We start from the raw sequence: 25,223 nt of genomic DNA, 5'->3' as shown, positions 1-25,223 counted from the left end.
CCTATTTAATATAGAACATATCGATCCCTCCCTCGACGCAGTTGTGAAGCTGTCTCCGCCAAGCAAGATCTTCGACGGAGGGGACGAGCGGAGGAGATCCTTCGGCGTTGCCGAACACGTGGCCTGGCCTCGCAGGCCATATACAGTAGGGAGAGTGGGGTCGTGGGACATCTCTGGTTCTTTTCTGAGAATGCCTTTCCTTTTTCCCCTTCCTTTCCCTTGGGGTGGTTATCACGATTTATTGCCTCGGCTATGGAGAGGACACCCTTTTAGGTTTTGCCCGCTTTGCAAGGGCAAGTTTACTTGGAAGGACAAGCATTCATGGTGCAACCGCTGCTTGCCCCTCGATCACAAAGAGGGTTGCACGGCTTGTCGGCTTCTTAAGCCAAAGACTCTAAAAGACCGTAGGGTCAAGAGGTGATGCTTCACCCGCTGCTGCTACCACCGACAGTGACGAGGAACGTGATAACACGACCTCCGCTACGGAAGTCGAAAACCCCTCTAAAGAGCGCTCGCGCACTTCGTCGTCTGTCCCCGGCCCCGATGGGCTCGGCTCACGCCCTGCTTATGGGGATGAACACCCCGGCGACATTGACGCACACAAGACCACACATAAGCACACAACCCATGGCTCTTCGTCGAAGACGAAGAGACCATCAGCGCCCAAGGAGACGCAGGTTCCACCGGCGGCCTCCTCGGACCGTTCGGGTTCGAAGCCCCTCTCGCAGCCGCGACCAGCGACTGGGCTTTCGGCAAATAAGGGCGCCGCCCCCAAATCATCGGCCGGCGCGCATCAGCAGAAAGCGCATGCTGCCGTAGAGCGATAGACACCCGTAACGTCGAAACCACAGCCCTCCGCTGACAAACGAGTCGCTGAGAGCTTGGCGAGGATCGTGGTAGCCGACGCCCAGAAGCGTACGCCGAAAGACACGTCGAGCGCTACGCAGAGGTCGAAAGATACGCCGAAAAAGCACGAAGAAAGGCAGGGACTACCCCCTTCAGTCGGGGGGACCCCCAGCACACCTGAAGGCTTTTCGGAGGACGACGGGACACTTTCCTCGACGTTATGGGAGAGGTCGAGCCGTTTTCAGCTAGATGACCCTACTTTTCCCCCGCTAGACCGCTCAGGGGTACCCCATGAAACCATGGAAAGGCTCCAGGGGTACCCCATGAAACGGCTCCATCTCTGCATGGAGAGATTGGAGAGGTTTATGAATACCCAGAACCCTCCCACTCCCAAGAGAACAAGAGAAGGGCCTCAGGAGGACCCCAGGGCCAAATATCCAAGACTAGTCCATCCCCAGCAGGACACAGCCTCAGACTTCCATAATGTGTATGACCTCACTGAGGAGGAACATTACTTAGAGGAGGAGGATGACTTTATGGACGATGAAGAGGGACAGAACCAGGAGAAAGGTCTGGAAGACAGCCCAGACATTATAGGAGAAGGCTTCGGAGAAAATCCAGAAGAAGGACCTTCTCACCCCTGGCAATCCCCATCAGTATATTCGGACACTGATGTCCTGAACCTAAATCCTCCTGACAATTCACCTGTTAGGAACACGTCTCCCATTGACGATCAGCCCACATTCAATGCCCTGTTGCGCAAAGCAGCAGCACATTTCCAACTGGACACTGGGGAGCTCTCTCCTGAATTAGACTTTGTGGAAAGAGTAATTCAGGAGAAACCCCCGGTCAGCCAGACCATTCCCCTCCTCGCTTCAGTGAAGAGAAGAATCATCCCTTCGCTGTCCACTCCCGCACTAATCGGAGGGGTTAATCCAAGAATTGAAAAACGTTTCACTCCTTCACCCTCAGACCCGCTGTACATCAGGGGACATTCCATCCCGGATTCCCTGGTAGTAACTAATACAAGGAAGAGGGCAGGGGTACCACTTTCCACCAGTGAGGCACCACCTGACAAGGAGGGCAAGAGGTTATATGCCCTTGCAAAGAGAGTCACATCCTCGGCTGCCTTTTCCGCAAGAATTGCGAACAACAATTCTTTGCTCGCTATGCGGATGCGCAGTGGGCCAAACTGCGCAAAGACGCTGAAGAAGCGCCAGAACCACTACGTACACGCCTGCTATCAACTATTGGCGAAGGAACCCAGGTCAACCAGAGTATTGTAAAGAACTCCTAAAACGCCATGTATGGCTGCGCAACTCAGGGTTCAAACCGGAGACACAGGCGTCTTTAATAAATAAACCTGTTGAAGACTCAAACCTCTTCGGGAAAGCGGTGGATGAGGCTCTAGAGATGGCTAAAAAAGAGTTCGATACTATCAAAACTCTTGACCAAATCTCTAAGCCCACTACCAGACGCGGCTATGGCAACAAACGCTTTTTTCGTGGCCAACGCCAACAGCAAAATCAGCAGCAACAGTACCCTGCCACCAATTACCAGACCAATAGTGGGCAGTACAGCCAAAGAGGCCAGCGCCGGGACAAAGGGAGAGGTCGGGGGTCCACCCCCAGAGGTTCCCAAGCCCTCAACAACACCAAGTGACGCGAAGATTCGCGTCCCCTCCCATGCAACACCGGTCGGGGGCCGGATAACATCCTTTCTTCCAGCATGGGAGGGTATAACATCCAACCGCTGGGTACTTTCCACCGTAGCCCACGGATACTGCATCGAATTCAACAGTTCCCCAACTTACAGACCCCCGAGGGGACGACGCATGACACCGGAACATCTTGCCATCCTTCTCCAAGAAGTACAACAACTGCTGGAAAAAGGAGACATAGAGGTCGTGCCTCTATCTCAGGTAACGGAAGGTATTTATTCAGTGTACTTCCTTGTACCCAAAAAGGATCTAACCATGCGCCCTGTATTAGATCTGCGCCCAGCGAACAAATTTATCAAACCCCAAAAGTTTCGTATGGTGACCTTACAGGAAGTGATCCCACTGCTTTCACAGGGAGATTACATGACAACATTGGACATGAAAGATGCATACTTTCATATTTTAATGTTGCCAGCGCACAGAAGATACCTCCGGTTCATGATAGAGGGCAAACTCTACCAGTTCAGAGTGCTACCCCTCGGCATAGCATCAGCACCAAGGGTATTCATGAAGGTACTGGCAGTGGCAGCGGCCCACCTGCGCAGGTTGTCCATCCCAGTTTACCCTTACCTCGACGACTGGCTCATAACAGGGGATTCTTACGAAACGTGCTTCTCCAATACCCAAAAGACTGTAGACCTTTTGTTCCAGTTGGGCTTCTCCATCAACAAAAAGAAGTCCAGCTTAGACCCCAGCCAAATCAAACAATTCCTAGGGGCTCTAATTCAAACAAAGGACGGCCTCGTCTTCCCCTCCAAAGAGAGAGTCCAAAACATGCCGTTTCAGATCCCTCAATGTGTGACCGGTCGAGAGGTGACGGTACGCAAAGCAATGCGCTTGCTAGGAATGATGGCGTCGTGTATTTATTTGGTACCTCACGCGCGCCTGTGCCCAATGCCAGAGTGGCTCAACAGCCAGTGGTGTCAGGCCAGCGGACTATGGGACGATCTAGTGGTGGTCTCACAGGCCTTGGTTCTCTCGCTACGGTGGTGGACAAAGGAAAACCTGGAAAAAGGGAAACCCTTTGCCACACCCGCGGCGGAAGCCACTCTAACCACAGACGCATCCCTCAAGGATGGGGGGCTCACCTATCCCATCAGACTGCTCACGGAGTGTGGACTCCGAATGTAGCATCCAAACACATAAATCTACTGGAGCTACTAGCTGTGTTCAAGGCGCTAAAAGCCTTCCAGGAACACCTACAAGGCAAAACAGTGATGGTCCTTACAGACAGCACCACAGCCATGTACTACATCAACAAGCAGGGGGGCACCCACTCTCCAGGACTGTCTAAACTGGCCCAAAATATATGGAAGTGGGCTCTCAAACAAAACATGTTCCTACTGTCACAACATGTACCAGGGGAACTCAATCCCAAACTCACAAACTCAGCAGAGATTTCCCCCTGCCCGAAGAGTACGAATGGCGACTGCACGAAGACATAGTCTTCGTCTTCACACAATGGGGATTCCCAGAAATAGACCTGTTCGCAACCCTGGAGAACTCACAATGCCTAAGTTACGCCTCCAGGTACCCCCAGAACCAATCCAAGGGGAACGGTCTGTCGATGCAATGGTCAGGGAAATTTGTTTACGCTTTTCCCCCCGACTCCCCTTCTCAACAAGGTGGTGCACAAGATGCACCAGGAACAAGTGACCATGATACTGGTGGCCCCAATGTGGGTCCGACAGCCATGGTTCGCTCACTTTATGGAGATGTCTCTATCTCCCCCAGTGAAACTCCCCTGCCCGTACAACATGCTGTCACAAGACAAGGGCAGGACTCTGCATCCATGCCCCCAGAACATGAACTTAGCAGCTTGGCTCCTGAGATCATAGAATTCGGACATCTACAGCTCCCGCAGAGATGCATGGACATCCTCAGGGAAGCCAGAAAACCTAACACTCGCCACTGCTATTCTAGCAAGTGGAAGAGATTTGTCATCTGGTGCAGTGGTAAAAGCATCAACCCGATTGACTGCTCTCCCACACATATTCTATACCTGACCCACCTCTTGGATTCAGGTCTAGTGTTCAGTTCCATTAAAGTCCACCTAGCGGCACTTTCTGCATACACCACTTCCCAACTCAAGGTGTCGTGGTGGAAGATCCCTGTTATAAAGGCCTTCATGGAGGGAGTAAAGAGAATACACCCCCCGATAGCTGACCCAGCTCCCGGATGGGACCTTAATGTGGTACTTACCAGACTCATGGGCTCACCATTCGAACCCATGCACAAAGCATCTCTTAAACACCTCACTCTTAAGACTGCTTTTTTAATAGCTATCACCTCCATCAGGACAGTAAGTGAACTACAGGCTCTTTCTGTTCTAGACCCCTTCGTTTCAGTTCACAGAGATAAGGTGGTTCTACGCACTCACCCAAGGTTTGCTCCGAAATTCATATGGAAATTCCATGTAAACCAGTCTATAGAACTACCAACGTTCTTTCAAAAACCTTCCAACTTGGGAGAAAGGACTCTGCACACACTAGATGTGCGCAGAGCGGTCATGTTCTACATGGAAAGAACCAGACCACTGAGGAAGACTAATCGGTTCTTCGTCTCGGTGGCAGCAAGAGAAGGGGATGCAGTTTCAAAGTCCACTATTTCTAGATGGATTGTTCAATGCATCACTCTCTGCTATACTCTTGCTAAGAGAGAACTGCCCTTTAGGCCAAGAGCACACTCTACTCGAGGCACGGGGGCGTCCATAGCATTCATTGCAAATGTTCCCCTTGAGTCCATCTGCAAAGCGGCTACCTGGAGTTCTGTGCACACCTTTACAAAACACTACTGTCTAGATGCACACTCTAGATCTGACTCCCTGGTGGGACAGGCAGTATTAAGACATCTTTTCTCTACTGTTCCTTCTCACAACCCACCTCCAACTCTGGGTACTGCTCGCTAGTCTATGCACAGCATGTGATTCTAAGCAGATTAACAAGCATCAGAAGACATGCATTACTTACCGTAAAAGCATTTCTGATGGTTGTATCTCCTTAGATTCACATGCGCCCACCCTTCCTCCCCGCTCGGATGGAAGGAACATAGACTTCCTTTTATATCTCTTTTCTGTACTCACTCACGTCTAGAAGGCTCCCTCAGGGCAGAAAAATACAACTAGAGGGACCTCGACGCGTGAGGGTTTGTGGGTACAAGGCACGTCACTATAGGGATAGTGTTTCAGACACGCCTTGTCGACGTCCCTTTTCGACTACGAAAAACAAAATGCAATACTCCACAGTGACCACTGGATGTCGGACCTATGCACAGCATGTGAATCTAAGCAGATACAACCATCAAATGCTTTTACGGTAAGTAATGCATTGTCATATACTTTTACACCTAGCTCTGGTCAGTGTTTGCTTGTACTACTGTGCCTCTGTACCTATTTTGTATACTCTATATACTGCCTAACTCTTCTTGAGGGAAGTCTGACTGCTCAGCCACAGCTACCACAGTGAATCTGTGTGGTACAGACTGCTACCAAGTGGGTTTACTGCCAAACGCCTGTAGTCTTAAATCTTTTGCAGTGGTCCCAGAGGGAACTGCACAGGTTTCTGCCTAACAGTACGCCAGCCCTAGTTCTCCCATCTGATGGAAATGTCTTTCCTCTGATGAAACTCCCTTGCCCGTACGTGTCTCAGGACAGGGGGGAAACTCTCCATCCATGCCCGCAAACTCTCAACTTAGCAGCCTGGCTCCTGAAATCATAGTTTGGACATCTCCAGCTTCCCTCAGATGCATGGATATACTTAAAGAAGCAAGGAAAACCTAACACCAAATATTGCTACGCTAATAGATGGAAGCGCTTTGTCATCTAGTGTAATCCCAAGGGCATCAATCCCATTGCATGTTCTTCTACAAATATTTTCTTATGTCTGACTCACCTGCTGGACTCGGATCTTGCATTCAATTCCCTGAAAGTTCATTGAGCTGCACTTTCAGCCTACACTACATCCCAGCAGAAAGTATCATGGTGGAAGATCCCAGTAATTAAGGCTTTTATGGAAGGGGTTTAGAGAATGGATCTTCCATTTCCAACCCGGCTCCCCAATGGGACCTAAATGTGTTATTAATCAGACCTATGTGGTCTCCCTTTGGACCTATGCACAAAGCAAGCCTTAAAACACTCATTTACAAGACAGCCTTCCTAGTGGCAGTCACTTCTATACGAAGAGTTGGTGAACTACAGGCCCTTTCTATTCTAGACCCTTTTGTTAAAATTCAGAGATGGTAGTTCTGCGCACTCACCTAAGGTTTGCACCTAAATTAATTTCAAAGTTCCATGTGTACTGGTCTATAGAACTGCCTACATTCTTCCAGAACCCTACAAACGTGGCAGAAAGAATCCTACACACTATGGATGTGCGCAGGGCAGTCATGTACTATCTGGAAATTGCTAAACCACTAAGAAAAACAAACCATTTTTTCGTTTCACTGGCAGCTGGTAGAGAAGGTGCCCTGTCTCTAAATCGACCATCTCTAAATGGATGGTCAATTGCATCACACTATGCTACCCTCTTGCCTAGAGAGAACTGCCCTTCAACCCGAGAGCACACACTACTCTGGGAACGGGTGCGTCCATAGCATTCATTGCAAATGTTGTTCTTGAGTCCATTTGCAAAGCGGCAACCTGGAGTTCCATACACACCTTTACAAAAAACGAATGCCTAGCCAATCACTCTAGGTCTGATTCTCTGGTGGGACAAGCAGTACTTGTTAGGCAAAGTTTGAATCCAGTACCTTCTGGGAACACTACAAGCAACTCACTACAGGTAGAGACAACACAACCTTTGCTATAAGCTTGTTCTACACTGTTTTGGTAGCGTGTTGAGCAGCCAGGCTCATCTCAAGAGGAGAAATGTGAGTAGTAGTGGAGTTACACAAAGATTCTGTTACAGGTATTCAAAAACTCTTACACAAGGTTTCTTGCATAAACGATTATTAATTTATCAGTCGGTTATAAAGTCTTCTTTAGAAGGGAGCAATATAATAACACACAAATACACTTCAATACTGTACACTCAGTTTCTGAATCGGAAAAGACCCTTTTGGGATGGCCCACAGACACAACCTACACCCACAGGTGACTTCAATAAAAAGGATGCTGGGGACATGAATATCTTACTGTTGGCATTCAGAACACTCTTATTTTTTTATAACACTTTTTATTGCATTTTGTGCGCTAATACAAAAACATAACCATATCAATTTGCATACAAAAGGCAGAGTAGTACAATCTGATATGATCTGGATATAAGCAGAAGTAGAGACACAGTTGTTGTGAGAAATAGGTGCAAACAAGTCAGCAAATGGCCTTTTACGTATTAGTCTTTCTCAAGCAGCCTCAAAAAGTGACGTAATCGTTCGTGGCCTTTGCAGAATTGCGCAACAAAGCTCGTTGTCCATTCTGGATCTGAGTGATGTCTGTTCCCATTTACCCCAGATTCTATCTGCGGCATTCAGAACACTCTTAAACGTTGGTAAAAGGCCAGGGTTATTAGAACACAAGAGATCACCAATATTTTTAAGCAGGGAAAATACTTTCAGATACTCTTAGAAGAGTCATACAATTCTATAGGCTAAGCCAAAGTCAATAGGCAAAAGTCTTGTATGTGATGAATCACTTGTGGTAAGTAAATGGAAAAGTATTTGCACAAGTTCTTGGGAGTCTTAGATAAAAAGAAGAATCAAATGTAGGGCCACAAGCTGATTAGACTTGTGAGTTTCAGAAGTTACAAGCACTTCCACAGTAAGAGGCAAGTTCTCTTAGACTTTTTTTTTACAGTACCTTAGAAATTAAGGAAAGATGCAGCTGATGACTTCTGTTCCTGTGCAGCTCTGCAGATCTCACTGTTCCTTGTTCCTCAGTCGTGGGGACAAGAGGTAGGACGTCGGAGGGGGGGGGGGGGGGGCAGTTGCGACTTCTGCCCTGTGCTTGGACACTCAAAACTTGCAACTGGCAAACTTCACTTTCAGTTGCTGTTTCGCGTTTCAGCTTCCCGTGGCTACCGCAAATAGGAACATCGCGGTTCCTGGCTTTTGAGGTGGACTTTCCTTGCTTCTGGGGTCCCACACTCTGTTGAAGGGGCTCAGGCTTGGTCAGCCCTGCTTCTTGGGAGTCTGGAGGATCTTCGGCCAGCTTAAAAGCAACACACACAATCTGGTGTTCCTCTCCCTGCCTCTACGGTTTCCAGCAGCAACTCTGTGGCTATTCAACCAGCTCTGAGATGGATGTCCAGGTGGCTTACTTTGAAGTTGATTGGTTCTACCAATTCAAAGGGAAAAGTCATCCTTGCAGGGGCTTCTCTGTCGATGCGAACTTGGCGTTTCGGCACTGCAGCAGGGCTTTATCGGGCAAACCAACAGTCCAGGAGTTGCAGCAGGCGTCCTCTTAAAGCTCTTCTTCGGTTCTTTCGTCCAGTGGTCAACTCTGCCTTCCAAGCCAAAAGACTTGTCTTTTATTTAGTTATCTCCCGTTCATTCCAGCCTAGCTGTCACTCACCCAGCAGGCTGGCTGTCCTTGCCGGCCAGTCAGCTAGCCAATCAACACAGTGCGTTTGGTTTTCCTAGGAGACAAAGCAGTTTTGGCACCTCCCTCACTTCCTGCCTACCACAGACACACTGGAGCCAGATGTGGGCTTCACTCCTGAATCCCGCCCAAGGCGAAATGAAAAAAAGAGACCAAACCTGGTTTGGCGCGCAGAGAAAATCTCTAGAAGGACCTTTCCATAAAGACATGGTGAAAAAAGACGACCGGGGACCATTTTGTCAAAGATGGCTCCTGTGGTTGCTTTACCGGAGCTGCAAAAAGAGGATAAATTCACATTAAAATACACGAGAGAGTGGGGAAAAAGGGTCGCACTCTTTCCAGGTTAAGTCCTCAAAATCCAGCAAAGTTGCTGGGGGTCTCTAAGGTGGAGGGAATTGGCACATTTCTGAGAATTCTCCCTTACAGTACTAAGACACCTTTTCACTACTGTTCCTTCTCACATCCCCCTCCAACTAGAGTACTGCTCGCTAGTCTATGCACAGCATGTGATTCTAAGCAGATTAACAAGCATCAGAAGACATGCCTTACTTACCATAATAGCGTTTCTGATGATTGTATCTGCTTAGATTCACATGCGCCCACCATTCCGCCCCGTTCGGATGGAAGGAACATAAGCGTCTTACTACTGCTCTCTATGTAATCTCTCAATAGTCATAAGGCTCCCTCGCGGCAGAAAAAATATAATCGGAGGGACCTTGGCATGTGAGGATTTCTAGGTACACTACATGTCACGTTGGCGATAGTGTTACTACAGACACGCCTATGCCGACGTCCCCCTTCTATCCTCGAAAGACTAGATGCAATACTCTGCGGTTACCACTAGATGCCGGACTATATGCACAGCATGTGAATCTAAGCAGATACAATCAGAAATGCTATTACGGTAAGTAATGCATGTCATAAATCAATATTTGTATAAAGCTACTAGTGTCACTGTTTCCTTGGACTAAGTGTTTACTTGAAGTACTGTGTGCCTCACTACTACAGCCCTTCTTCCTCAGACCAAGCCTGGCTGATCAGCCATTGCTACCAAACGTTTGGGTGGTACAGGCCTAAACTAAAAGGTGTAACCCTTTCAGCTAAGGTGAGCTTTTGCAAGCTCTGTCAGACAGCAACTTGTTTGAAACTCCCTAATACTCATTGACCAACTGCCTTGATGGGGACCTTCCCTTGCACAGAAGAGTGGTGACTTGACACAGGATTCAGCCAAATGAGCAACTGTGCAGTCTTGCGGTACCAATGTTTGCTGAAGGCCACACATTTTAGGCTTTATGTACAGGCGAGAGCTGTTTATGTGGTATTCGACAGATTACCTTTTTGGTAAAGTCGATGATACTCATTAAGATTGACTGACATGGCTGTATTGCTCTGCATTCTGCAGCAAAGGAAGCCCTTTCACTTTAAGCAACACTGCTTCCTAAGATTCGGCAGAGAATACTTTTCAACATAACCCACAAAGGGGGATGTCGTATGCCTCCGCCAAGCAGTATAAAGCTCCCCACAGGTGTTGCTCTTCTCAGCCCCATGGCCAGTCCCACAAACAGGTTTGACTTCTGTCCAGCACCACACTTGCACTCCAGTGGGGGGTGCCTTTCTTCATTCCAACAGCAATGGAAGCAAATAACATCAGACAATTGGGTGTTTTCAATGGTGGCCTATGGCCACACCCTCTAATTTGTACAAAGGTCCCCAACAACCCCCTGCCAGCAAGCCGGAAAAGCATCTTAACGCGCTTCAACTAGAAGTGCTATTGCTCTTTTCCAAGGTAACTATAGAGCGTTCTCAGAGGAATTGGGGCATCTACTTGCAATATTGCCTGGTTTGCAAAAAGCCGGGTGGGTGGAGACCCATTCTCGAACTCTACAAATTTCTCGTCTGTCAGTTCAAATGGTTACACTACAAAAGACTTTCAGCCAGCTTGTCAAGGCAGACATGCCATCATCCCTGGACATTGACGCCCAGTTCCATGTCCCCATTCACCACCATCCTTGCAGGTTCCTGTGTTTCACGGTAGCAGGCTGCCACTTTAAATTCAAGGTCCTCCCCTTTGGCCTCAAGTCTGCCCCTATGGTGGTTTACAAAATTCCTTGCCCCAGCCTTGGTACATATTGAGAGGTCTGGGTTCCATGTCTAACCTTATTTGGGCGACTAGCAGATCGTAGCACCATCCATCAAACAAGGTGTACAGCTCACAAGGGCACTGAAAGTATAAAATCGTTGGGCTTTGACTCAATTATGAGAAGTAGTCTATGATTCTGTCTCAACGAATGGTATTTCTATGGGCACTCCTGGACACCAACTTCAACTGCAACCCTGTCTGCCGACAGGGTCAACACAATACATTCTCTGAAACGGGTTTCCTCGCTACAAGTGATAGTCCCTTTCAAGCACGATTGTCCTCCTGCATTCCGCTCATCAGAAATTGCAGGCTCCCCTCAAGAATTCCTGGATGCCTGTTGGAATCAGATCTCCAGACATTGGGACGGACGGCAAGCTCTTCCGAAGCAGTCCCGTTTGCAACATGCTATGTTGGTGCAATGAGATCTCAAACTAGCAGGGTTTCTTTCACAATCCCAGGCCACCAATTAATTCTAACCGACTTCTGAATGGAGGCTACATTTTCACTCTATAGGCCACTGGCAAGTCTCTAAAAATCATTGGTTTGGAGCTCATCGCAATGTTCTGGTCACTCGCGTCTTTCCTGCTTAATCTGTGTGGAGAGGTGATATTTTTGTTAACAGAAAAACATAACCACAATTTTGTACATCCAAAAACCAGGCAGTACCAAATGTCGACTCCTATCCTCCGAGGCACAGGTCCTCCCAGACCTTTGTATGACTAAGTTGATCTTACCAAGCCTTTCTGAAAATAGTCTCATCTGTTGCTTTTGGGCCTCCTGCTACTGGCCAGGGTCTTTCTAAAGCTTCCATTTTCAAATGACTGTGTATAATGCTTTCTGAGTACGAGATTAGGTGAGTGGGCACTGCTAATTGTTGTAAAGTACGTGTTTTACTTCTAAATTATCTAAGGTAGGTCTGTGGTACTGTTGCCAAAAAGCCTCGCATGCATAGTGAGATATGGTAATATTGATGGACAAATGGATCCTAGGTATGATGTCCTAGAAAGTTGAAGGACCTTGTGTGTAATTCAATACATAATATTTCTATAAATTTGATTCATATATTGTAGCAATTCATTTCAATTATTCAAACATTTCATATATTGAATCTTCTTGACTGTGGTATAGCTCAAAAGAAGTTCTTTATTTTCAGAGACATGTGTGGTCATAGGTTGTCCAATGCATTTCGGTCTTTTGACCATCTTCAGGACTCAATTCTGACCCATGTGTCATGATAAAAAAGGATGTACGTGTTCTGGTTAGCATGCAGCTTACTTGCTGAGGATCCTTAATTCTGATCCTGTTCTTGGTCTATGGAGTGTTCTCTCCTATTTGTTGGTTTTGACCGCAATTTGTACAGCCATCGAACATCGGAGGGATCGCTGATATTGCTCTCTGCCTTCAACATGCTAACAGGTCGCTTCCTGGTAGGCCGCATGCGCATTCTATGAGAGCAGTCTAGTCTACAGCTATTCTTCTGGCAGGGGTGCCGCTGCCCGACATTTGCTGGGCGGCTACGTGGAGGTATACCTTCACTAAGTTTTACTAGATTTAACAAAGCTCTGTGGAGAAGTCCATTACTAGACAAGCAGTCCTATGAAGTCTGTTTTCCTCATGTACATGTACGTTCATATTAATGCAGTTGTACTGCTTTGTAATCTATTCCACAGTATGTAAATCTATGAAGGATCCAATGCTGGAGAAGGAATAAGTTACCTGTACATAGATTAACATGCAACCCTCCCGCCTAGCCCGCATGTAGCTCATCTTTGCACTATGACATGCACTATACGAATGTGAAGATGTCCTCCATTGGTGGAGCTGAGGAAAAGCACTGCCTCTTGACTGAAGGGTGAATGACCCAAAGCAACACTAAGAGCACTAAAGTGAATGCAGTTTCTTGTGTTTGAAACTGCTTAATGTTAATTTCCCAGCCTGATTATTAAACAGCATGTGAATCTGAAAGATGACCATGCTGTAGAACCAGAGTTACAGGTTAGTAAATTATTGCTTCCCTAGTGACTAGCTTTGGGAATGCTTGTTCCCTTGGCAGTAGTGCTCTGGCTCTTAGCTCCAGTATAGTTTTTCTTTGAAATCTTGGTTCCAGTGGACAACCTCTTGAACGACTTCAGAGCCTCTTCTCCAGAATCTAAAGTGGGGGTTGTCCCAGACAACCAATGGGAAGAATCTGCACCTTTCAGTTAGTGGCTACTCATTCATAGACCTAAAGGCCTCACATCTTCCCAGCAACAGACATCCACTGGCTAAAAAGTGGATTAGAACCATCCCTTTCCCATATCTAGGCACGCACACAGCGAGGACCAGGAACGTGAGGCTGTATCCCATGAAAGTGCGTGACCTGATTGGGCAGGTTTCAGCTTCTGAGGGCAAGAAGACCCAATAATGCAAGATGCCACAAAAGACAGGGCTCTGTACTAGAATATGGTACAGAAAATACATTATTGCTGTAGAAAAGGTGCACAGTAGTGCACATGGTTGGGGGTGGGGGAGTGACACATGTTCACTGCCACCAGGCTTTCCTGTGTACTTCTACAATGTACCAACAATAGTGCTAGGCGGAACGGGGGCCATGCCCCTGTAACACTCCACCGAAGGTGGCTTGTGTTACAAAGTAAAAAACACAGGAAGTAGTAAACGGGAGAAACTCTTCCTGCATGGGTTGCCTGGGGCTACTGACCACTGCTCCCAAAACTTGGTGAGCAGGTGATCTTCCCCAAAAGCATCAAGGGTACCATGCCATTGATGGATATGCATGGGGTTCATTCAAATCAGTAGAGGAAAAGCTGCAAAACGGAAAACATACTCTAGCAGACTCTGACCTCAACTGGTCTCTCAGGGTGGATCCTCCTGAATTAGGAACTTCTGTTTTTGACCTCACTCATCCTGCTGACAACCATGCCCTTACCTGCTGCAATGTCTTCCTTTGGTTTCAGGTATGTTCTGCTTGTAGTTCCCCTGATTTACCTGTGAACGCCTGTTCCCTTCTACCATAGCTGTAGGACTCCTGTGCTTATCTGGTTTATCCAGAATCGAACTGTGACCTCCCTTACTGGTGGTGTCATCACCCACCTCTGGAATCTCCTGTACTGCAAGTGAAACTCAAACTGTAGTCTGATTCTGTGCGGGTGGTTCTTTGGGTCTGAACTGCTTTCAGGGTGCCATTTGTGAATCCTCTACTTGCATCTGTCGGATAGCATTGTTTGGTTCCTTAGGCCCGTAGACTCAAGACCCAATGTTGCTTCTAAATCCTGCTTGTATTCCAAATAGTCCAGTGGGACTTCTGTGACTTAGAACATTATATGACCCTTTAGACCACTTTCTGCATCTTAGATCATATTCTGAAGGGGTATTTTACTGTGCACTTGTACAAATTGTTATCGCACAGCTTTAAAGTATCTTGTATTGTAATCTGCTCTACAGGGCATGTTTTGTTACAGATTCTTAGACATAAAAGGTGCTCATCTTTTATACTTGGGCAGCAACAATACAGGTAAAAAAAATCCTTTGACAAATGTTTATTTGCAGTGTGCACTTTCTTTAGTTGTAAAAGACCAACTGAAAAAAGTGCATTTTTTACTTTAGGATACGTTCAGTTGCTGTCTTGTCACTTCCCATTGTGTACGTCATAGTCCCCTTTCTGTTTTTTAAGGACTTGAATCCTGAGTTTACTATTATCTCATGTTTTATCAGGAATGATAAGGTGCATATGTTTGTGCATTGGTGAGAAGGACTGGCGAGGTGAAAAGTGAGCAGCATTTGTTCCTATGGGGCATGCCCATGGTGAAACATTAAGAATTCACAATAGGTAGTGGAGACTATCAGGTTTCGGTTATGTAAGAGTATATGCCCCCACCTAACAAGCTTCTCGGAGGAATTTATGTTGGGTAATCTCTCCAGTTCCAAAGTTGGCCAGTGTGTGACAGCGGGTAAAGAAAGGTGTAAGGACTGTGTGTGATGGAGTCAGAGAGTTCTACTCTGTGGGTGGAATTTGTAGGATGGAGAATTGGTAGAGCCAGAGAATTCCTGGGAAGGGCCAAGTCCGGGCCGAGCTTTAAAGTCCGGCTTGGCTCAAAGTGACAAGCTTGTGATGAACCGGCAAAATGTGCATGTAAGTCTTGGAACCAAAAACACCATTGCTGACCCTCTGCCGGCCTACAGTGCAAGCCCCCATTACTGGCATCCTGCCTCCCCAACGCCACCACAAACTTCCTACTTGAGGCCTTTCACCCCCTAACACAAATACCATACATGGCATTCCACCTCCCACCCCAACAACACAAATCCACTACTTGGAATTTTGCTTGCCCATCCCTACTAAGCATAAATCCCTGCATGGACTCACACCTCCCCAGACCACACAGAGACCACCACCTACTCTGAGCAATCTGACAATGAAGGCAACCAGAGCCAGAAATTGATTCTGCTTTAACGAGAAATTAAAAAAATTAACTATCACGTAGTAGTGATTACATTGCCTTTTTGTTCTGCAAAACATAGGACTATTCCTCTGAAATGTTTCCTTTTAAAGCGTTTATAATTTGGTTGGGCAAGTGGCAGTGGGTTCAACTCTGACATAAAGCAATTCTCGAATGAGAGTGTGTATTTAGGGCCTTTCTGTCTAGTTAATATATGAAAGGGGTTTGGAGATGTGCTTTGGCTCTCCTAAATGTTAAGCCCCTTCACACGCTTGTTTATCAAAATTGTCAAAAGAACAAAATGCTAAAGATATTAACAGCTGGTCTTGGTACTGCCAAGGTGACAGAGAAACAGAGCAGTCTGAGATGCACCTTTCCATCAGCACAAGTGATGGTGGACAATTGTTTACTCAGAAATGGGTGAAGGACATAATTGCTGGTTTTTTTAGCACTACTTTATATTGATTTTGCAATAACAAAGACAAATGCAGGTACTTCTGCACATGATAGAAGCAGTCTCCAAAGGACAATATGAATACAATAACATAATAAGAGGATGTCCACAGGTAAAATTGAATCCTCGTAAATGCCTGGAGTTGAAACAAAGCAGACTGGCCCATTCCCTCAACCCTCCACCACCCATCTCATTTTGCTGTTTAATCACTTCTAGCAACATTTGAATGCAGGGGCAAGAGGGATACAGACAGCGTTCTGAGGGGGATAGGGAAGGGCAGGTCAGAATAGCCTCTTTTAAAGAAGTGAGCATGAACACAAGTGGACGAGGTAGTGGAGACAGGACGATCTTGCAAAGCTCACTCAAAGCCTCCAGAGGGCTGAAGTTCATTATATAGACCAGGTTTCCTTGGACGTTTGCACACCAGTCTGTTTTATATATATTGCTGTGTAGTAGAAATGTAATGCTTTTGAAATTACCCTTTTTTAAAAAAAAATTATTAAATCTCTTTATTAGTATGCCATTAAATTAAATCGCAGAAGAATCAAATACAGAAAGGAATAGTGAACCAGAGAACACAAATCAAAATTATTCAATTAAAGAACATATCAATAAACCGCATAATCAAATGATCCCTCCGACATACTAAGAACATTTTCATTTTTGTAAACAATAAGAGCAAAAGACCAACAGTCAATAAAAACATTTAACATAGAACATACACACAAACACCAACAACACACAGACACCAAACCAAATCCCCCAAAAAGTATAATGGTGAGAAGAAGAAAAAAGAATTCTTTCCCCTCTTTTCCCCTTCCCTAATCCGCAGCCTGTATAGTCAATCATACAAGGCATTGAATGGACCCCAAAACATATTGTACACCTCTTGTCTTTCACTCTAAATGAGAACGTTTCAAAATTCGATAAGGTGGACAAATCAATTAACCAATCTTCAACTCTAGGCTTCTTCCTAGTTTTCCAAACTCGAAGGATCAGTCTTATGGCCACCAATAAAGCCTTATTTATCCAACCACTATTTTTCAAAGAACGCCTACACCTACCTCGATGTAGAAATAAGATAATGTTCCCACCCGCTCTCTGTAAGGCTACATCCAAAATTAAATCAATTCTATCAATCGCATCAGTCCAGAATGTCCAAACTCTAGAGCAATCCCATAGAAGATGCATAAGGGTACCAACATCATTTCCACATCCCCAACATAGATTATCAGTTTGTAATCCCAGTTTATACATTTTAACTGGTGTCCAGTACACCTTACCCACCACCTTCCGTCTAATCAGACGCAAGTTCAAATCCGTACCCACATTGGCACTTACCCTAAGAATATATTCCATTTCCTGTCCGTAAAATACATATTTAGATCATCCGACCATACCATTCTCAATTTATCCCACGTTGCAGTGAAATTACCCTTTGAAGAATGAAAGGCTGCATCATGTGCAACCTGCAGGCCACTAATTCAGGGTTGCTGCTTCTTTGACACGCTTAACTATCCAAGCAGCGTTCTTTATTGCCAAAACAAATCAAAACAAAGACAGCACTACACAGGCAAAAAGTTGAAATTGACAAAAGCAACAGCACATTTGGTGGAAAACTGCAGCAAATATATTGGTTAGAATGGGACTATTTTCGACCAAGTATGAAGTAAATCTTAAAGTATATGTAAGTGCTGCTATAATTGTTTTGGTGGCAATCAGTTACATAAACAAATGTCCCTTATGTATGATCCAGAATTATATTTTTCGTATTTTATTTTAATGCAATGAAGAGTTAGACATGATGTGCAAAATCGGTTGTAATAAATGAACTGGTGCTTACCCATTCACCAAACACCAACAGCCTCTCGGGGAGAGTCCTCCTTTGTTTGGCCTATGAGGGGGTGGGGTGAATAGTTGAGATTGAGTTCACGCTTTTCAGATTTCCTCTTGACTTGTGTCCTGCATGAGCCAACATGAACCATTTTATAAATGTCCATGTGTGCTGCAAAGAAGTTTCGAAACACTTTGCACCGCATCGACTTGGCAACTGGATAGAAAATGAAATGCGTCTGATTCACAAAGGCAGTTGCAAATTGCAATATCCACGTTGTTCATCGCAACCTAGTCCTTTTGATATTATATGATCTGGCATTTGGAACGCGCCTATACACAAGTGTTTCAAGGCACGACGAGGCAGGGAGGGGGGGAACAAAGGGAAGACAGACAACGATCCTACTAGGCCAGGTATCAATCAGACCGCGCAAGTGCAGGGGTAGGTGAAGGGAAAAGTGCAAGGGGAAGGGGAGGGGGAAGTGCAGTACAAGTAAGTAGAATAAAAATAAATAGGGCCAGCTGGTGGCAAGTGCAAGGTAAGTGCAGACAAGTGCTGGGAAGGGGGGGGCTGTAGGGATACAGAGACAGTCACGCAGTGCAGGGGATGCGAGGGGGAGGCAGTGCAAGTGGAGAGTGGCTGGGCCCAGGACCGAGGTCGGTGAGTGGCCCAGTTGCAGATTCGGTGCAATTTCAGTGTAGAATTTAGCAGGGGAGAGGGACAGAGAAAGCAGAAGCAAAAGGAAGGTTTTGAGGTGCTTCCGGAACCGGAGATGGTTCTCAAGTTTCAGGGAGGCAGGGAGGCTGTTCCAGAGGGAGGCCCCTGCCGCGGAGAGAGATCCTCCCCCAGCTCGTTGCCTTGAGAAGCGGCTGACCCTGAGGGAGTTGGAGACAGATGAGCGAAGGGCTCGGGAAGGAAGATATTTAGGAAGAGAGAGTTGAAGGTATTTTGGCCCCAGGCCCCAGAAGGCCTTGTGGATAATGCAGAGGGTTTTGAACTTAATCCTCGCAGCCACTGGGAGCCAGTGTAGAGATTTCAGTTCTGTAGACATACGGTCCCTGGGCTTGAGGCCAAGGACAAGTCTCGCAGTTCTGTTCTGGATGAGTTGCAGAGGGCGGAGAGTGGAGGCAGGCAGATTAAGATAGAGGCTGTTACAGTAATCCAGCTTCGAGAGAACCAGGGCTCGGGAGACGGTGAGCTTCTGGGGGAAGGAGAGGAAGGGAAGAATACCTCTGAGGAGGTGCAGCTGGTAGTGTGACTTCTTAGAGACGTCAGATATGTGAGGCGAGAAGGAGAGTGTAGAGTCGAAAATGACCCTGAGGTTTTTAGCCTTGCAGGTAGGAGCAGGAAGAGGGCCAAGAGAGGCCGGCCAGAGCACTGCAGGGAAGGAGGGAGTGGGTGTGCCGATGAGTAGAATCTCAGTCTTACTGGCATTAAGGCAGAGGTCATTGGCGGCACACCATTCCTGGATAGCAGTCAGTCAGAGATGAGGGGAGGAGAGGAGGAGGCCGAGGGTAGCCTGAAAATGAGCTGGGTATCGTCTGCATAGCACTGAAAGTTGGGGCAGAGGGTGGCGATGCAGTGGGCAAGGAGTGACGGATACTGGTTGAAAAGCCAGGGAGAGAGATTAGATCCCTGGGGAACACCACAGGTGGAGAAGACGTCAGAGAGGAAGGACCCAAGTTGGACCTGGGAGGGTCGATTGGAAAGGAAAGAAGTCAGCCACGCCAGAGCCTACCCAGGTTATCACGGAGACGGTTGAGCCGGATGGCATGGTTGACAGGTTTTGCATTTGTGAAGCCTCCTACTTTGACTGGCACAGGTTATTAATATGAACAACCTTCTGTACATTTGGTCTCCATTTTGGTTAAATCTTTTTTCTGGCTTTTATACTTTAAATATGGATGCTACATTGATTCCAATGAAGAGAAGTAAATGAAGTATAGAATGCATTGAAAATGGTGCTTAATTATTTTTTAGCAAGTGTTTTAATGTTTGGAACATGATTTATTAAATAAAGTAACTATTCGGCTTCATATTCTGCCTTGGCCGAATAGTTGACAAACTATTCACCCGAATGCTAAATATGCTATTCAGCACAGCCCTAATAAGAATTAAGACTATTTTTACTCATGTTGTGTGGACCTTACCTTATTGTTCGACAATTGAAGGTATTTACTATGCCATTAAAAGAAAACAAAAAACCTGAGCGTTGCTGTGAACCACGTTGGTTCGTGTGTCTGGGCCCCAGAAATAGGGAGGATTTTATTTTATTAAGGCTCGATCACCAAATCCTTCAAAAGAAAACATTTGAAGGTAATGTATTCCACCAAGTCAATTTGACCAATGTAATGACCTAATATGCTTTTTGTTTCCTTGCAGACTGGCGATTTGCCGCATTCATATCGTCTTATTAGCATAGTGAGCCACATTGGAAGCAGCTCATCCTCTGGTATGAAACTCAATTTTATATTGTCTTATTTGGTTTTTCAAAGGCTTTTTAGTTTCATTTGTCCTGGCATTCATGATTGTAGCAGGGATGAGAAGTTGACTGAATGGAGCAGGGATTGACTGCATCCTCTGACTAAACGAGGGTGAACTGGGACATTAAAGAAACCGTGCCCCAAAAAAAGGAACCGTCGCCTTACTCTAATTTATTTTATTTTTTTTAAATCTGGCTACAAACGCAATTGGGGTGCGGTGAGCAGCCATTGAAAACTCTCCTTTCAAGGGGATTGGGTCCTCCAACGTATTCCATATCTATGACAGGTAATGTCCACAGCTGTGCTGCTTCGGAAAATCTTCGGTGCCTGTGTCCTGCGTCGATGCGCCGTCCCCAAGGACCTCCTCCGACGGCCGACTTCACCCGATGTGATAAGTAGGACGCACAACGCCCATAACCTCAGTTCCGTTTTTTCCGCGAACGTGTTCGCTTCGTGAATCTCGGTACGCCTCGACTCTTTGGAGTTTGCTGTTTTCTTCTCGGTTCGTTGAACCTGTTTGGTTTTGTTGTGAAGACCTGTTCATGGCGATGTCTTCTTCATCTTCAACCCCGCGTCCGGGCTTCAAGAAATGCGGGGACTGTGGGTCCAAGATGTCGGTCACGGACTCGCACGAAGCCTGCCTCTGGTGCCTCAGGGGGAGGCCCACGATACGGACAACTGTGTCGACTGCCAGTCGCTCACGGCCAAGGCCTTGCGGGAACGCAAGAAGAAGCTGTTGGTAGGTTGGGTGTCTGAGCCCCGGAAGTCGAGGTCTACGGGGCTTTCGACAGATGACTCGAGAGGCGACTCTCCCCGTCATCGTCTAAGTCCAGTGGGTCTCCTTCCAGCATTCGGTCTTGCCACTCCTCCGCCTCTTCGAGGCATTCCCGGAAGCGCCGGCATCGGTCGCCTCCCCCGTCCTCTTCTGAGGACTCCGCCCGTCGGCGGGTCGCTTATCCCACCATGCAAGCGACACAGGAGGAATGGGCTTCCTTCGGGAAGCAGATGCTAGCGATTCTTGAATCACAGGGCACCGGTCCATCCGCGCCTCCGAGTGGGGTCCATCGGCACCGGTCGAGAGATGCCGCTCGTACGCCTTCGGGCTTGGGTGGGCGGCACGGCTCGCGGGAGAGGTCCTGCTCGGACAAGGGTAGCCGTTCTCGCGATGCCCGTTCCAGGTCCCGGTCCTCGACACGGCGTGATCCTGTGCCGTCTTGGAAGATGTCGACTCCTGTGGTGCCGAGGTAGTCAACGATTTCTCGAGGCTCTGCCTCCGAGGGGTTCGTCGAGGCTGTCGGCGCCTAGGTCGTCGAGACACGCTCGGAGCTCTGGCTTCGAGGCCTGCGTCGACGCCGTCGATGCTGGCGGCGCTGCAGCTGACGTTGACGCTAATTCGCTCGACGTCGACGCAGTTTCTGTCAACGCTGACTCGTTCGGCGCCCTCGACACCTTTCAAGGCGGTGGTGTCGGAAGGGGGCCCGGTGGCACGGGGTTAGCCCCTAGAAAGGCTCTGGCTAAGGTCAGGCACAGCTTTGGTCCCCAGATGTCTTCCTCTCACCGCCTGGAGTACATTTTAGAGGGTGATGAAGGCTCTGATGGCTTGGTTCCGGTTACGGTACCAGATGAGCTTATCTCGGGCCATAGCCAGTTTGATGACCTGAGGCAGTCGCTGCATGATGCCAGTGGACTGGACACCTCTCCGGAGGTGGAGTTTTGTAGGCCGGAGCCTGGCACTCATGCCGATTCTTCATATCGACGCCTTATGTCTCGGGTCACTGAGTACTTGGGTTGGTCGGCTCCCCCAGGGGAGTTCGTTCAGGATGATCTCACGGACATCCTTGATCTTGGTCCCCCCACTGACCCGGTATTGCCGTTTCATATGGCTCTGCAGAGAAGGGTGGCGGCGGCTTGGACTGCTCTGGAGATTCTCACGGCAGTGGGCAAGTCTTTGTCGCGAAAATACCATCCAGCCAGTAGCGACCCGTGCTACGTGTCCAGGCACCCCACTCCGGAGAGTTTGGTGGTGCAGGCGGCTACGGCCCCGGCAAAGCAAGCAGCGTATCCTACCATCCCTCCGGATAGGGACGACAAACGTTTTGATGGCTGGGCGAAGAAATTGTTTTCTTCAGGGGGTATGGTGCTTCAGGTGGACAACTCCATATGTGCCTCGTCTCGTTTCACACACACTCTGTGGAACTGTGTTGCATTAGCGGCTGAACATATTCCCGAAGGGGACGAACGGGATGGTTTCCTTGCTATGGTTCAGGATGGCAAGGATGCCACGTGTGAGGCCGTTCAGTCGGGTTTGGACATGACAGATTGTGTCAGCCGGTCCATGGCGGCGAGCACCGTAATACGCAGGTTTGCGGGGTTGCGGAAGTCTGGGTTCGCTCCTGATGTGCAGTCCCGGCTCCTCAACATGCCCTTTGACGGTGAGCATCTTTTTGGCAGCAAGGCTGACGAGCCTTAAGAGGTTGCAGACCTCCAAAGCTGCAGCGAAGTCGTTGGGCGCTGCAGTTCGGCAACCTCTGCCTTTTTTTGTCCTAGGGGACAAGAATGGAGGGGAAGTTCCTTTCGCTATTACTTGTCCTTCAGTAAAGCGAGAGGCGCTAGCAGTCAGAGGCCACCGTAAGAGTGCCAGAGGTGGAAAACAAGGTACTCGAGGTGCCAAGGCCGCTCAGGCAGTTGCCTGTTTGCCTCGGGCAACACCGCAGCCGCTACCACTCAGTCATGAGGCCAGGTTCCATGGTTCGCCAATTGGGGGAAGGCTGGCGCAGCATCTTGTAGAGTGGCGAGCCATTACTTCAGATGTGTGGGTTCTGGAGATCATAACCTACGGCTACTGTCTTCCCTTTCGGCAGAGGCCTCACGACAATCCACCTGGGAACCTATCTTTGAAGAGTCCGGATCCGCTCCTTGCGCAGGAAATTCAAGCCCTGCTGGAGAAAGGTGCCATAGAACTGGTGCCTGTAGCGGAGAGGCGCAAGGATGGTATTCCCCTTATTTTTTGATTTCAAAGAAAGACGAAGGATTGAGACCCATCATGGACTTGCACGGTTTGAACAAACTCCTCAGGAACGACAAGCTCAAGATGGTTACTCTCTCTCTCAAGTCCTCCAGGCCCTTCAACTTCAGGACTGGTTGGTGTCTTGACCTCAAGGACGCTTATTTTCATGTGCCGATCCATCCCAAGCACAAGAAGTACCTGAGGTTTGTGGTTGGCGACTCTCACTTTCAGTTTCAGGTCCTGCCGTTCGGATTGACCTCCGCCCCGAGGGTTTTCACCAAGCTCATGGTGGTGGCAGCGCATCTCAGGAAAAGGGGATTCACATCTACCCCTACCTGGACGATTGGTTGATCAGGAGGAGCTCTCCCGAGCAAGTCCTGGATCATCTGTCCGTCACCTGCCAATTCCTTCACAAGCTGGGCTTCTCCCTAAATTTAAAGAAGTCCCATTTGACACCAACGCAGCGGCTGCAGTACATCGGAGCAGTGCTCGACACATCCCTGGGGCAGTGTTTTCCTCCCCAGGTGAGGGCTCTTCACATTCAGCAGATGGTGCACAAGTTTCAACTTGCCCAGAATCTCCCAGCGTCCGAGTTCTTGAGACTGCTCTGCCTCGTGGCATTCTGCATTCTTCTGGTGCCAGAGGCTCGTCTGCGGATGAGATCTTTTCAGTGGGCACTCAAGCTCCTGTGGTCTCAGTCCTGCGGTAGGCTGTCTGACTCTGTTCAGGTGCCGCCCTCGGTCGCCCAGGACCTTCTGTGGTGGGCCGTCGAAGGCAATCTGATGAAGGGGGCCCCATTTTGGCTGCCCTGGCCAGAGGTGACTATCGTGGCGGACGCATCCCTCACGGGATGGGGAGCTCATGCCAACGAGTTGATAGTCCGCGGTCGTTGGTTTCCGTCGGAGTCCAGACTCCATATCAATCTGTTGGAGCTGAGGGCCGTCGGGCTAGCCCGGAAGGCTTTTCTGCCGACTGTGCGAGGAAAGCGTCCTGATTCTAACGGAGAACACGGTGGCCAAGCACTACCTCAACAAAAAGGGTGGGGGGGGCAAGGTCACTTCCTCTGTGCAGGGAGGCGATGCAGCTCGAATTCTGGGCCATCCAGCAGGAAGTTTCGATCTCGGCTGTTCATCTGGCCGGAGACGACAACGAGACAGCGGACGCTCTGAGCAGGCAGAGCACGATCTCTCACGAGTAGGAGCTGGCTCAGGAGATTCTCCTGGAGATCTTCACCCTTTGAGGGACCCCTCAAGTGGATCTCTTCGCCTCCAGTGTCAACCGGAAGTGCGAAAGGTTCTGCTCGCAGGAATTTCCTCCAAAAGGAACCTTAGGAGATGCGTTTGTGGTGGAGTGGTCAACCCACTGCTGTATGAGTTTCCTCCAGTCCCTGTCATCCCGCGAGTACTGCAGATGTTACGGAGGTTCGGTTCCCGGATGATCCTCATTGCTCCGGCGTGGTCCCGGAGGATGTGGTACCCGGACCTTCTCGACTTGTCCATCTGCCCTCCACGTCGTCTTCCCTACCCGAGACAATCTGCTCTCACAGGAGGGGGGGGGGGTCAGGTTCTCCATCCAGAGGTCCGATCCCTCAACCTTCACGCTTGGCTTCTGAAAGGTTGGGGTATAAGGATTGGGACCTCCCTGAAGACGTGATGGAGGTGTTGCTCTCGGCCAGGCGGCTGGCAACAAAGTGTCTGTACTGTTGCCGTTGGAGAAAGTTCTGCGACTGGTGCAGAGTTAAGAATGTGGATCCTTTTGAGTGACATTC

General features: G+C 48.2%; 1 protein-coding gene across 3 annotated transcripts in view; it reads left to right on the top strand.

Moving 5' to 3' along the window:
- USP37 (ubiquitin specific peptidase 37) overlaps positions 1-25,223 on the top strand; it is a 724,569-nt gene that overhangs the window by 607,736 nt on the left and 91,610 nt on the right. For all 3 annotated transcript variants that reach the window (XM_069616844.1, XM_069616843.1, XM_069616845.1), the window contains one exon: positions 20,348-20,417. In XM_069616844.1, coding sequence (XP_069472945.1) covers positions 20,348-20,417 — 70 coding nt within the window. The remainder of the gene's footprint in view (positions 1-20,347; positions 20,418-25,223) is intronic.

The sequence above is a fragment of the Ambystoma mexicanum genome, chromosome 9, assembly GCF_040938575.1.
Source record: "Ambystoma mexicanum isolate Mex_15411 chromosome 9, UKY_AmexF1_1, whole genome shotgun sequence".
NCBI classification, from domain to species: domain Eukaryota; kingdom Metazoa; phylum Chordata; class Amphibia; order Caudata; family Ambystomatidae; genus Ambystoma; species Ambystoma mexicanum.
Note: the sequence above shows the minus strand (reverse complement) of the source record. Positions and strands in the feature narration are given on the sequence as shown.